General features: G+C 48.6%; 1 protein-coding gene across 20 annotated transcripts in view; it reads left to right on the forward strand.

Moving 5' to 3' along the window:
* ZMYND8 (zinc finger MYND-type containing 8) overlaps positions 1–14,869 on the forward strand; it is a 135,275-nt gene that overhangs the window by 43,914 nt on the left and 76,492 nt on the right. For 13 of the 20 annotated variants that reach the window (XM_042930767.1, XM_042930768.1, XM_042930754.1 and 10 more), the window contains 2 exons: positions 5,924–6,072; positions 13,651–13,869. In XM_042930767.1, the coding sequence (XP_042786701.1) occupies positions 5,924–6,072; positions 13,651–13,869 (368 nt within the window). Of the gene's footprint in view, positions 1–4,827; positions 5,152–5,691; positions 5,771–5,923; positions 6,073–13,650; positions 13,870–14,869 lie in introns of those variants that run through there. The other 7 variants (XM_042930770.1, XM_042930759.1, XM_042930772.1 and 4 more) reach the window with 3 other exon arrangements.

Genomic DNA, 14,869 nt, shown 5'->3' on the forward strand with positions numbered 1-14,869 from the left:
CCAGCCTGGATGGAGATTGGAAAGGACTGTGGGGGAGGGGAGATGACCACACAGGCTCCCCACCCGCAGCCTATTTTGTGGCCTGGGCCACGTTCTGGTGCCACCATTGGAATACCGGGAGGTGAATATGCTTCCTGGGGACTGCCTTTGAGAGAGGCGCACATCGTTAGTCGGACAAACACGGTTTTCTACTGTCCTTGTTCTGGAGTGCTCCTTGTTTTTTTTTTGTTTTAAAAAAAAATTTTTTTTTTAACGTTTTATTTATTTTTGAGACAGGGAGAGACAGAGCATGAACAGGGGAGGGTGAGAGAGAGGGAGACACAGAATCTGAAACAGGCTCCAGGCTCTGAGCTGCCAGCACAGAGCCCGATGCGGGGCTCGAACTCACGGACCGCGAGATCATGACCTGAGCCAAAGTCGGACGCTTAACCGACTGAGCCACCCAGGCACCCCTGGAGTGCTCCTTGTTGAACACAACCCCATCCCATCACCCAACCCTGTGTTAGGAGTCCATCTTGCAGAGCTGAGGACCGCCTCTCCCTGAGTGAGGCTGTGTGCGGGCCTCAGAGTCGAACCACTGCCTGGGTTCAAATCCCAGCCCTGCCACTTGGGTCATCTTGAGCAAAAGCGACTTCGAGAGAAGTACCCCACAGCCATTTTGAACAGCGCCACCTACGTTGTGTGTAGTAAGAGAACGCCTTAGCTGTTAATCCTCGTGGCTCAGGAAAGCTAAGAGGCGGGGTTATCTTGAAGTACCATGTCCCTTAAGTCAGGGGACATCTGGGAAGGGCTGAGCAGGATTGTTTCTGGTGGTTCACCAGACACAGGTTGGAGAAGGATCTCATCACATGCTTGGTTCCCGATACGCAGTAGGCCTTCTCTTATTATTAAGATTTCAGCGGATGTCACAGGAGGGGAAAGTTCTGCTGTTTCCTGCTTCATGCCAAGCTGTTCTCCTGAGTCACTGCTCCGTCTTTTGCCTGGAGGAGCTCTTCTCCCTCGCCCACGTTAACTCCTTCAGAACCAGACTTATTTTGGGGCTGGCGGAGGGGGTAGGACGCGGAGGGTGGCTGGTGAGCCAAGGCAGAAGACTCACAGGCCGTGCTACTCACAGAAAGGACTTCCAGATCAAGGGTGAACCATTTCCCTGGTGATTCAGTCTATGGTGGCTCTTTGTCATCCTTCCAAGTTTATAGATGAAATGTGTTTAGCAATAAGTCCTTGTCAGAATTAAATCATTAAAGAAGGAGGAAAAAAAAAAAAAACGAGTCAGCTTTCTGGAAGAGGTCCTTAAGAGGCTTTGTTGCCATGACTACAGCGAAGTCCACACCCCCCATTCGCTCACCACCTGAGGCCTACGTGTTTGTACGTGTTTGTACGTCAGAGTGCTGACCTGCCTCCTCCCTCCCAAGGACTGTGAATGCAGTTGGTGTTTTGCAGACTTTGAGTCTCACTGACAGCCTTTGCCTTTGACAGATGTGTGTATTGCTTAGAGCTTATTAAACTCCTGCCCCTCGGACACAGCCGCTGATCTCTTGTTAACTCTGGAGGGAGTCGGTGTGTTTGTAGTCAGGAACAGAATTGGGGTTTTGATGGTTTGCTGGGATTAGAAGGTTGGGGTGCTCTTAGGTAGGGGCAGCCTTGGGTCAGACCCCGCCTCGCTGAGCAGGATCTTTGTTTCCCCCTTTCGGTTCCTGCTGGGCTGGGACAAAACTCAGTCTGGCTTAAGTTGCTTATGTGTGTGTTTCTCCCCTCTTTCCCATGGAATTAATGAATTGGAAAGTTCAAAAGGGACTTTACTTTTTTTATTAAAAATTTTTCTTGATGTGTATTTTTGAGAGCGTACGCAGGGGAAGGGGCAGAGAGAGAGGAAGACACAGAGCCCGACGTGGGGCTCGAACTCACAAACCGCAAGATCGTGACCTGGGCCGAAGTCGAGCACGTAACCAACTGAGCCACCCAGGCGCCCTTCAGAATGGACTTTAAGGTCCTCTAGTCCTGTAGTTTTAATCTTTAGTGTTGGTGATATCTTTAGGAAGGTGAAGTAGGTGTGGGCCCCCCCCCCCCCCCCCTTTCCAGGAAGTTGTGTCCTTGTACAGAACTGTGGCTTGTGGATCATGGGTCCCTGAAGCACTTTCCAGGTTCCAGGTGAGAAGTTCTGGTCTGGCCCCTTCCTCCCTTGTGCCATTTTGCAGATGGAGTCTGAGTGGAAGAGAGACCGGCCTGGCACCTCCTTGCTTGGCTGCTGTTTCCCCAGACCCAGACCAAGCCCACAGGTGGCGGTGGGGCAGGAGAGGAGCTGGGCTTACCGGTGTGGAACAGGGTTCTCTAGACTTGAGAACTTAGATTCCATCCCCTACACACACACCCTGGGGTGTGCATCCGGGTTCTCTGGAGGGCTTGCTACCCCACAGACCACCAGGCCCTAGGCTAGAGTGTCTGATTCTGCAGATCTGCGGGGCCTGAGAATGTACATTTCTTGCAAATTCCCAGGTAATGTCACTGCTGCTAGTATGGGGACTACTCTTTGGGATCTGTCGTCCCAGGGGGCCTCAGCCGCAGGTGGGTAACTTAGACGCCCAAGGAGGGGCTGGTGCCCTTTCTGGCTGTCAAAGGCTGACTGTTGTTAGCTGCCTTCTGTGTTCTAGCTCGGTGATTCTTTAGGAGGCCAGTCCCACCCCCTCTGGGGGTGTTTGGGAAGTATGTGGGGGTGCTTTTAGTTGTCACTGTGTGTGGGAGTACTGCTGGCAGCGAGCGGCAGGGTGCCCAGGTGGTCCTTATGATGGGGAAGAGCTCTCCCTTCCAAAAATCTAGTGCGTTCCATTAAGAAACATGGAAACGCACAACTTGTTTTTCCTGAATGTGCCCCTAACTTTTCCACCGATGTGTCTTTGCTCGTGTACTTTCTTCTTTAAAAAAGTCTACCCTCCAACGGGCGCCTGGGTGGCTCAGTCGGTTAAACATCAACTTCGGCTCAGGTCATGATCTCGCGGTCCGTGAGTTCGAGCCCCACGTTGGGCTCTGGGCTGATGGCTCGGAGCCTGGAGCCTGCTTCCGATTCTGTGTCTCCCTCTGTCTCTACCCCTGCCCCGCTTGCATTCTCTCAAGGATAAATAAACGTTAAAGAAAAAAAATCTACCCACAGATGAAACAAAAACATCCCAAATACCCAAAGCTTTGCCTGATTGCTTTCAATTTTGGCCTGGCCCAGGTGCCATTTTGTTTGGGATGCATTTCCTTGTGGCCCCCAAAACACCTTTTCTAAACACACATTTTCTGACAGTTGAGCAGGGTTATTTGGGTTTATCAGGTCCACATTCACCAACCCCCAAAACTCCTTCCTGCGGTCCCTCCAAGCCTGTGGTGATTGGTCCCAACGGTGTCTATCTGGTGACCTTTTTAAAATCCTGAATCGGGCCGTCGTCATTTGCTCATTACTGGCTTTGGTTTGCACCTGCTGCTTTTTATGTGAAACTAAATCTCCTGAATACCTCAGTTTAAGTTTTATTTTGATAGTCTACACAAGGGTGCACCGTGAAAAATAATCCCTCCCCCATGCCCTGAATGTTTTCTTCCCCCGAGGCAACCACTAGTTCCAGTTTCGAGCTCTGTAATACTTTTGTGTTCATCCAGAATGTTCTAGGCTTGTGCGAACTTAGATACATGACATCTTTTTTGGGGTGTGTTGTCTATTAACGGTGCTTAGAAATGTGTTGCTTTTTTTTTTTAACTTAATGCAGAAGCTTGGAGATGGTCATGCATCCGTTTGTGTAGAAGTGTCTTTAAAAAAAAATTTTTTTTTTTGACATTTTTATTTATTTCTGAGACAGACCTGGAGCGTGAGCGGGGGAGGGGCAGAGAGCGACAGGGAGACACAGAATTGGAAGCAGGCTCCAGGCTCTGAGCTGTCAGCAGAGAGCCTGAGGTGGGGCTCAAAGCCACCAACTGTGATGAGATCATGACCTGAGCCAAAGTTGGACGCTCAACCGACTAAGCCACCCAGGCGCCCCAAGGTGCCTTCTTATTCTTAAGGGCTGCAGAATATTCCACTGTATGAGAGGTGCCTGGCTGGCTCAAGAGCATGTATGTGACTCCTGATCTCAGGGTTGTAAGTTCAAGCCCCATGTTGGATATAGAGGTTACTTAAAAAAAAATAAATAAAATAAAAAAGGATATCCCACCATATGGCCGTGGTATGGTATTAGACTAGTCCTTAATTTGTGGGCGTGTAAGTCATTTCCAGGCTTGGGTACAACACCCAGTGCCTCTCAGTTGAATTTTCTTGCGGGTACTCTGCTTCCTATGACTGTATCGGTGGAATGTGTTTCTAGGAGGACATTGTTGAGCCAAAGACTAGGTGGGGAAGGTGAGAGACTCTTTACTGTGAGGGTGGAGTGGGGTGGGGATCTCTGTGGGCCTGAGAGAGAGGAGGTTCCCTCTGGGGGAATGCCAGTCCCAGGCGGCACCTTTTCGGTGAGTTTTCCCCGCTAACTAGCTATGCTGTGCCTCTGGGCCAACCCTTTGGCTCTCTCTGGGCCTCCATTTTGATGTCTGTGGGATGGTCCTCCAAGCTCTGGGGTCTGTTCTCCCTCAAGGTGCCTGTGGTTAACATTTAATTTCCTCGCGGGGCTGTGTCTCAGCGCAGCACCCAAATGCTGAACGCTTATTCAGGATTTTTCTGAAGTTGCCCGGTGAGAATGGAGAGTTCCATCCTGTGGACTGGATTTCGCAAAAGCAGTTCACGGTCTCCTTTAACGGGCCTATTGGAAGATGCTCTGCCTTTCATTCAGAGGACCCCGCCCCCCCCGCCCCGCCCCCGGAGGCCTCGCTCGTATCCATCCTGGACCATGTTCATCTGCCCCAGTGGCCCCTGTCCACACTCGGAGGTCGGCGACGCGTGGCGTGGCCCGCGTGCTGGGGCTCGCCCGCAAGTTAGATCTGGAGGAGGAGCGTCGTCAGGTTACCTTTGGGGGTAGTCGTCGTTCTGGATTCCACACCCCACCCCACCACCTCTGCTCTCACGCACCGTCTCTCCTCGTGCCTGTAACATCTTTCTCAGAACGTAAGGCGCGTCACGCTGCGCCATTGTTGCGTCCCTACGCTCATGAGACAGCCGTCGGGCGTGGAATGAATGGATCCAAGGCCTTGCAGGTGAAGAGTGGGTGGTGGTGGACGTGTCTGTGTTTAAATGAGATGCTGGGAGAGTGAAAACGGAAAGGACTGAATCGGCGAGGGTGAGGCTGGCCTGGCTCAGATGCGAATCAGCGAACGTGTCATTTATGTCCATCTCTTCGGAGGAGAGTAGCAAGCACGACACCGTAAATGTTGGCCTCTTCCGCAAAGAAGTGTGCGCGCCTTCAGTTTCTTGAAGTGTGTGGGCTGGTTGGTCGATCTTTCACGGTTTTCTGCTTGTTGCCATCAGGAGAAGAAGTGTTTCTTTGGGATGCGGACAGGGCACCAGTGCCTGTGCGACAACTCCTGGCGGCTGGGTCGTGGCCTGGTCGGTGGGGACACAATGGGGATTTTGGCCAAAGGGAGAGCACGCTTCCACCCAAAAGTGGCCTGCGGGATGCACATCCATCTGGTGGTATCAGGCCCTACAGGCCCTGATCTGGCTTTTGTTTTTGTTTTTTAAGAGAAGCCAGAAGCCTAGGTTGTTACGTGAAGTTTCTCGATTTTATATTTTGGCAGTGAATTAAAATGTTAACAAATGGTATGTAGGCCGAAGAAAGACGGTCTGACCTTTGAGCCAGTTAACCGAAGAGCCGGGGTAAGTGTCTTCTAGGAGGAGGACCACTAAAATGGCATTGGGCCCGGGGACGAGATGCGCTGTGCCCCCCCCCCCCACACCCACACCCGCTCCCTGTGGGGGCTGGGCCTCCCTGACTGCTTAAAAATATGTGGTCCTGTGTGTCTCTTTCAGATCCTGGCTCCACAGAGAGAGCAGCCCAGAAAAGAAAGTTCCCCAGCCCTCCGCATTCTTCCAATGGCCACTCGCCACAGGACACATCAACAAGCCCCATTAAAAAGAAAAAGAAACCCGGCTTACTGAACAATAACAATAAGGAGCAGGTAAAGGGCCGCTGGGAATGGTGTCCACACCAGCAGGACGAAGGCTGTAGTGGGAAGCGTTTCAGCTTTCCGGGGGTTTCTGACAGCCGCTGTTCTTGGCATTTAACAGGCTGCCTTGCTGCAGCTGTCATTTGCATAGGACAAGAAGGACAGCCCAAAATGGGTCTGTGTAGCAATTTCTGTTAGCTTTGCAGATCTGTGTTGGGGACAGGGCAGTGACCCAGATGAGATGAAGGATACTGTGCTTTAGGATTTGGGGATTTTCCTTGGATTTTGTTTTTGCACTCTGGGGCTGTTTCCCCACATGGCCTGAGGATTTTTTTCCTGCTAGGCCAGGCTGGTAGGATGGTTCTGAGCTCTGCCTCGAGGTGGTTGTGTGGCTAAGGCAGACTCCCTCCTGGTCTCAGCTTTCTCATCTGTAAAATAACGGGTTTAGGTCTGTGGTAAGACAGCTGCTGTCTCTACCCATTGTCCACCCTCCACTTTGGTGATTGGTCACCCGTTGGTCTCATTGCGTGTAGACCCCAGGCGGCACGAGTCTTCTCTAGACCCCAGCCTCCTTCTGCAGCCAGGACCTATCAATGAGATAGGAATATCCATGAGCCATCTTGGATCTTGCTTAAGAAACCTAGTTTTAAAATTCTCGAATGCAAGCTAGATATTCTTCTGATTAAAAAAAATGAGAGCTGCTTTAGTGGACCCTGGGGTCCAGTCTCCTAGTATCGGAAGAAACAGGATGTCCCAGGGGTTCTGATACCATTTCAGCAGGGATTCCTTGGGATGTATTCATCCATCTTGTGCATTATGGAGTGCTGACGTGGGCCCTGGGGATTGGAGGTTGAATAAGACAAGGTTGTTACTTTCATGGGAAAGAAACCTAGCAACGGTTGAATGCCCAGAACTGGGAGAGGGGTACATTTCTGCACACTAATCTATTTCCATTCTCAAAATTACATAGCGAAATGCCAGCTCTGCCTTTGCCGTGTGGCTGTGGGCAAGTTAACCTCTTTGTGCCTGCTTTTCTCATCTACCGATGGGAATGAAGGTTCTGCTCCTGATTGCACAGGGTTGTTGGGATGAACTGAGCCCACTGATGCAAATCATAATAATAAAAATTAAGCCAGGCTCGACACGAAGTGGAATAATCACACAAACCATGTGTGAAATCGAGAAACGACAGCTGTAGAAGTGTTCTAGAACTGGGCTGTTCGGTATGATTGCCACAAGCCATGTGTGGCCACTGAGCACCTACCTGCAAATGTGACCCAGGGACTGATTTTTTTTTTTTCCCCTGGGTTGGATAGTGCAAATCTAATGAGTTGGGAATCCTGTTCAAAGAGAAGAAACAGATGGGTCCTAAATACATTTTTAGGGAGATTGAGAAAGATAGGCCAGTATTGGCAATAATAATCATAAAAGCAGTGTTGACTCCCTGTTGTAAGCATTTTTCTGTGTTAATGTTTATAATCCTCCTGTGAGAAAGGGCTGTAATTATCTCCCTTCTGCAGATGAAAACATCGAGGTTCAGAGAGGTTAAGTTGTCTCCTCAAGGCCTCTGAGCAAATTAGAAGTTGCATTCGAGCTCAGGTCGGCAGGTCTGGCTTAAAGCAGTGGCGACCATCTCTGTCACCCGGGAGCCATCCCATAGCTTCTGGGAATGAAGACTGAAAACGAAACCCCAAGGCCACAGATAATCCCCAAACCTTAATTTAGCTAGTAATTGAACTTCCTGGGCAAACCCTCCCTTATCGGATACCAGGACGCCTCAAGGCAGATACTGTCCCCTCTGTGCAGAAAGCCTTCTCCTTCGGCCTCTCTCTGTGTGTGTACACACGCATCATGCTTTTTGAATTCCTACCTGTCTTTTAAGGAACTGGCTCGTAACTCTCTTTCTGGAAGCCGATCAGCTTGGGCAGTCCACACGTTTTCTTCTCTCCCTTCCCCATCCATGTGTACCATTTCTCTTAACACGTTTGTCGGTCCATGTTTCCCTGAGAAATAGCCACAGGGTGGAGGTTTGCATATGCATAGTGCGTTCTAGACGTAGAAAAGAGGAGACCCCGAGTAGCTGGACACAGGACACGGTGACGCTCCTGAATAATCTGTAATCTTCAGTATTGATAGGAGAGTTTATAGGACTGTTGCACAGAGGAAGTGTCCTGACCCAGAGGTCGGACTCTAGCCTCACTGCATCCGGGAAATTCACTCTGGGACCTCGTCAGTTGCTTTCCTAGCTTTGAGCTTCAGTTACCTTGTAAAATAAGGGTTTGGATTGGGAACATTATAAGGTTGATTGTAGGTTTTTCAGATCTAAAACTCCCTGGGGCCCAACCGTCAGGAGTTGGCGAAAGAGAAACGGGCTTAACTGTAAAGAAATGAAATTCTTGAACCTTGACCCCATAATTCATTCTAGCATATGGTATTTGCATAGTAGCAACAGCCTCCCTCACGCACAGTCTGTTTTTCCTTAAGGGGAACTTAAATTCCTTAAAAAAAAATTCTTCTGGGCACTTTCCCTTTTCTCTTTCTTCATTTTAGAATTTTATAGCATTACAGAATTATGGCATTAAAGGCAAATTGTAGGTCCACGAGTGCTGGGTTTTACCAATAATATAATTTCTTAGTCACCAACATTTGAAGATCATGAGATTTCAAATAACAACTTGTATTTTTGGGTTCTTATAAAAACTCAGAAAAATCCAGCAACAGCTGGAGCGGAGTAGAGCTTGCTCCTTTAGACGCAGGGCCTGTGGGCTGTAGTTTTCCACACTCCCCACCCCTCCCCGCAGCGTGACACCCGACTTGCTTTGCTCATTCCTTCTGCCTCTAGTTCTCTTAAGTGTTCAAGTGCGTTTGGTTTTTGGCACATGTCAAGATTCTTCTCCCCTTCCTCTCTTTTTCTTCTGCTTTCTTTTTTGTGTTCAAAAAATAAATCCTCTCTGGCCTTATAGAAACACCCTCCCTGCCCCCATATTTTTCCATTTTTGGTAGAGACCTTTTATTACCAAGTGGAGATGGGGGTTGAATTTTTAAGGTTGGACCCTGTTTCACTCATTTTTCATGTATTAGGAATTCAGTACTTTTAGGGAGTTGCAAGAGGAACTTTAAAACACACTTTGGTTTTAGGGAAGAAAGTATTTAGGGCTTACAGTTCATTTTTTATGGCTCTTTGGTCCAGTGGTTTTGCCCTGTAGGAACGGTTTGAAAACATGTAGGTGTTTTTTCTCCATCCCAAAGCCTGGAAGGATGCTCTGGCATTTTGTGGAAGAAGGTTAGGTTGCCAAGCGTCCTGCAGTAGATGGCCCAAGAAATATCTTCCCTCAAATGACATCAGGGCCTTTACTGAAAAATACCATTCGAACTTTCAGTTCTCAGGACATCTGACTTTGAAGACTCCTTTTGGGAGGTTTATTTTTATTTTGTTTTTTCCCCATCATTAAAGGATTGAGAAATAATCTGCTAACAGATTGGGTATATCTTTGATCAACTATGGCGGAGAAACGATGGGGTTCCTCCTCACTGCCCCCGAGCACAGGGTATATACATACCATAAATGGGTGGGCTAGAACTTAACTTTCTCGGGCCCGCGCATTGTCTTAAGAACTTAAACATACTCCGGAAGTCCCTTGTTGGGCTGGGGCAGTGTATTAATAGTTGGGACTGTGAAGGGGGTTGTAGGCTTGCTGGCTTCTCCCTCAGCCCAGGCAGCACTGGGAGAGTGTACCTGCCTCGCTGCCCCGATCACTGGAGCTGTCCTGGGGCTGCTGCTTAAGAGGGGCCAAGTTCTGCCTCTCCCTGTTGTCTCGGGCCGGGCAGTTTTTCCTTAGAGCACTGTTTGTGCTTTAAATGCTGAAGAATAAAAGCTGGAACAAGGACTCTTTTCACTTGCATATGTTACCTCTGTGCTCCAGGTGGGGTTTCGTGTTTGAGGCCCCTCCACGGTCCCGCACGTACTCTGTGCTCCCACACAGCCGGCGTACCCCCTTTCCGGTTTACACAGACCAGGTGTCAGCTCACTGCCGCCTGTGAGCCGGGTGGGCCCAGAGCCCGTTTTTGTAAATAAAGTTTTATTGGCACGCAGCCACGTTCATTCATTTACATACTGTCTCCGGTTGCTTTTCTGCTACTGTGGCCGGCTTGAGCAGTTGTGCTAGAGAGAGATCACATGACCTGCAGAGCCTCAGCTATGAACTGTCTTCACAGAACCCTTTGTAGAAGTTTTGGGTCACTGGTATAAGACTGAGGTGTTCTAGAAGTGAGTTCATGAGCCCGTCTGTTTTCTTGTTAATCAGCCTGTGGAAGAAGCAGGGAAATAACATTTGCTCACACAGCCTGCAGTTATCCTGTAAGAACATAGGTTGCAAGAACATAGGTTGCAACCTTACTAGCAGGCTGGTAACACACCTTATACATAGGGGGAGAAAATCATAACTCCTTTCACCTGGAATGGTTCGCTTTTCCTCTTTCAAATGTTCCATATTTGTTATCAGCCTGTTTGTATGGAGCAGGAAACAGCAGATGAGGCAGGTATCTGATTGAGATTAGCGGCCAGCCCGTTCTCAGCAATACAGCTGCTGCTTGTGGAACGACGGAATAGCCTGCAGAGCGTTTGGAGCAGCCTGGCACCCTGCCGCCCCCCCCCCCCCCCCCCCCGCCCCATGATTCCCCCCCAGGAACATCCATTCCCAGCCAGTTGTGGGGTGGGGGTGAGGACTTGGGGCGGGGGGAAGCTTCGCTTCACCAGTGGCCATCCCGGGCTTCTGCTAGACAGGAAGGACCTGGGCTGCCAGTTAGGGAGATTAGCTGGCCTTTCGATCCTTCCAGTTTTGTGTAGATTGACTCTTCCTGTCCTATTATTAACTTGCTGAAAGGAAGTCGGGCGCTGAGCTATGGCTTACTGCTATGTGGCAAAAGCCACAAAGGCGTTCTGAAAGACCTCGGGTTGGAAATAGTTGTGCTTGCTTGATATGTGAGGCTTATCTTTCAGTACGAGGATCTTCTCCCCCTCTTCCCACTCCCCACCTACCTCTTCTTTCTTGTCGTCCTGCTTCTCCTCCCTTTCCCCCGTCCCCCACCCCCCTTCACCCCTGTCTTCCTGCCCCAAATGCACACAACCATTTCCTAGGCAGATAGCGAACGTTGTACATTGTGGTTCTCAACCAAGGGCCGTTTTACCCCTGAGGGACGTTTGGCAATATCTGGAGACCTTTTTGATCCTCACAGTTGTGTGGATGGGGTCCTGGCATCCAGCCACGGATGCTCCCACACATCCTACGGTGCACAGGACAGCTCCATCCCACAAAGAGTTTTCTGGCCCGAACGACAGCAGTGAGGGTGCGAGCCCCCGCTGTAGGTGGCGTTCTGCTTGTATGTCCCCTTCTGTGGAGTTCCTAGCTGTTTTCCGATCCCCCCCCCCTCCCCATTCCAGCTCTTTGCATGAAACAAGGTATTTTTGAACTAGAGAGAATGTTCTGTGAGGGGGTCACTTGGGCATTAGAGTCTCTCCTCACCCGGCATCGTCTTATACAGGGAATCAGGGCGAGAGAGGGAGCTGTGAGACCCCTGATCTGGGCCTGGGGGCCAGAGGAGTTGTTTCAACCTAGGTTTTTCAGCTCTTCGGTAAGAGTAGCTGTGTGTGTCCTGCGTCCCTCTCTGGGTGGTCGTGAGGACAAAATGAATTAGCGTGTATGGTAGTATGTTGAGTATGCGGTCTGAAGAGAATATTGTAACGGTGTTATTCTCTGGAAACCCAAGTATAGAGCAGTGCACCAGACCTGAACCAGGGAAAGAACGGGGCTCAAATATTATGCAATCATCCTTAAAAATCTTAGTTGTTTTCTTAGTAGAAATGAGAGTGGGGAGGCTTAGAAGGATGGATTAAAAAAGATCTGCTAAGGAAGCATCTGGGAGGCTCTTTATCAAGGAGTATAGAAATAGCAGGCATTTTGGGAACGTTAAAACCTCATAATAAAAACCAGGAACAAGACACAACTGCTTGTAATCTTGACAGTTCTGGGAATTATCCGGGGTGGGGGGGGAGGGTCTCGGGATAAAATAAGGGCCTCATATAAATTAGGAAAAAAAGAAAAGTAGTATAAAAATATTAGAGATGAATAGACAAAACAGATGTTGCTTAGAGAAGATATTAAAAAAAATTTTTTTTTAATGTTTATTTACTTTTCAGAGAGAGATGGAGACAGAGTATGAGCAAGGGAGGGTCATAGAGAGAGGGAGACACAGAATCCGAAGCAGGCTCTAGGCTCTGAGCTGTCCTCACAGAGCCCAGCCCGATGCAGGGCTCGAACCCACAAACTGCAAGATCATGACCTGAGCTGAAGTCAGAGGCTCAACCGACTGAGCCACCCAGGCGCCCCGAGAAGATACGATTTTTAATCAGTAAACTAAGAACCAGTTATTTGTGAGGTCAGGATTGGAAAAATCCAACATCATTTCTATGTACCAACAATAACTACTTAGACAAGAGAGTAGAAAAAATCCCATTCATAGTATCAACAGAAATTAGGCAGCTTTAATCAGCATATGAGATCTTTGTGGAGGAAAACGGTAATGTTTTGCTGACAAGGAGGGAAAGAAAGAAGCTCACTGTCAGAGATAGGTGCTGTGGTTGTGGAGATTAGCTATTATCCATAGAAATCGAGGCTCCAAGTGGGTTGAGGATCTTTAAGAAGATCACGTAGGCAGTTACTGGGTCACTACCAGACTCTCTCGTAGTACTTCTGAAATACTGTATTTGTTACTAATTTCCGATAGACGTTTTCCCGATAAGTTTCTTCTGAGTGATCTTACATGTTTGGAGTATGTCTTTGCTGGATTCTATAATTTATTATTAGGGAGACATTTCTCGTGTTTTGAGGACATAACCATGTTCAAGAATCATAGCTTCAGGAAGCCTCTGATTGGCTCTAATACTTTATGCATTGGGGGGGGTAGACATAAAAAATGAATGCCCCCCCCCCCCTTTTTTTTCTGTGACTTAAATTCAGTTGATCTGTTCTCCAGAAGCCTGTGGAAAGAATCCTAGGGTGAATTGCCACACATTTGTTGGCTTTGTTTAGACTTCCATACCTGTGTTAGTAATATTAGTAAAAGCAGCAGTGTGTTAAATGCATATGTTGTTATATCGTCTCGTTTAATCCCAACCAGAATTCCGTGAAATTGGGTATTATCATCCCCATTTTACAGATGAGAAAATTGAAGCTGAGAGATGAAGAGATTTGCCCAGGGTCATGCAGCTGGTAGAGCTCAGATTTCAACCTGGGTATGCCTAGGTCGTAGCCATTGTAACTCTTCTGTTAGGGTAGGCTACTAACTCTGGTCAGACACCAGCTTTTCAATCTATGGCTTCTGCCAATAGAGGAGAGAGGGAGAAAAGGAAAGTATCTTAGTATCTAACGAGCTGCAAACTGTGTATTTAGTAGAGTAACCCAAGATAGCTTTGTAATGAATGTGTGAAATGCTGTGATTTTCTTTTGTTGTTGTTGACGTATTTGTTCAAATTCCTTTTGCGAATGCGCATGTGTTTTGAAACTGAACCTGTCTCTCTTGCCTACATTTCAGTCAGAACTAAGACATGGTCCGTTTTACTATATGAAGCAGCCACTCACCACAGACCCTGTTGATGTTGTACCGCAGGATGGACGGAATGATTTCTACTGCTGGGTTTGTCACCGGGAAGGCCAAGTCCTTTGCTGTGAGCTCTGTCCCCGGGTTTATCACGCTAAGTGTCTGAGACTGACATCGGAACCAGAGGGGGACTGGTTTTGTCCTGAATGTGAGGTTAGTTCCTGACGAACGAATGCATTCTCTGCCTCATTTCCTCTCCTTTTTCTTTCTTCCTTTGATTTTAAAAGTTTCAAATCATCCAGATATGGAAAAAAAAAAAAAAAAGAAAAGAAATTTCTTGCATTCCCCTTGTTCTATCCTGGTCACCCCCCTTTGGGGACCAGCTTTGGCAGGGGCCTCAGCACTGCGGCTTTTTGGAAAAACAATTGCACTGAGTATCGGTTTTGATTCTTCCTGGGTCTTTGGATCACTCTGGGATCTGGAACCCTCTCCGAATTCTCCCGTAATGAACATTTCAGAAGTTAAGTCCTAAACCGTTAACCGTTCACACGTCTGGAAAAGATCGCACGCGGGGGTCTCCTCATCTTGGATGGCGTCTCCTGCTGCCTCATTGAATCATCGGTGGTAGCTGAGCCCAGAAGACCACTGTGGGTCGCACGCTGCTTATGGCTGTCATCTGATGCTCCCAGGCACGCCACAGCTGTTTCTGCAGTGCCCACTGGGTGCTAGGGATTCGGCAGGGAGCAAAAAGGGGCACGCATTACAAGCTTTTCAGGAGAAGAGGATGAAAACCCAATGAAAGGAATCAAAGAGGAGGAATGGGGAATAGGGAGGGTGGAGGGCGTTTTCCGTTTGAAGTGAAGAGGCCCGGGAAGGTCTCCCTAAGATTTGAGAATGGCGCGCAGAGAGGGAAGAGTGAGCTGCCTTCAGGCAGAGGGTGCTGTGGGCGCAGAACCAGAGTAGAAGCCCCGTGAGGAACATGCATCCGGGTCGGAAAGCCGAAATGCTTTTCGTTAACACCATTATTACTGTGCTCCTCAGATCTGAGGTGGCTTCTTTTCTTGGCGACTTGCAGTTACGATGCTTTTTCAAAATGCTGCAAGTGATGTCATCTGCAGAGTCATTTCATGCAGAGTGTCACTTTGGTTCGAAGGTATATTAGAGCTCAGTCTCAAACAACGAGATCTTTAGGGAGGAGAAAAAGCAAGCTTTA

This window comes from Panthera leo, chromosome A3, assembly GCF_018350215.1.
Source record: "Panthera leo isolate Ple1 chromosome A3, P.leo_Ple1_pat1.1, whole genome shotgun sequence".
NCBI lineage: Eukaryota > Metazoa > Chordata > Mammalia > Carnivora > Felidae > Panthera > Panthera leo.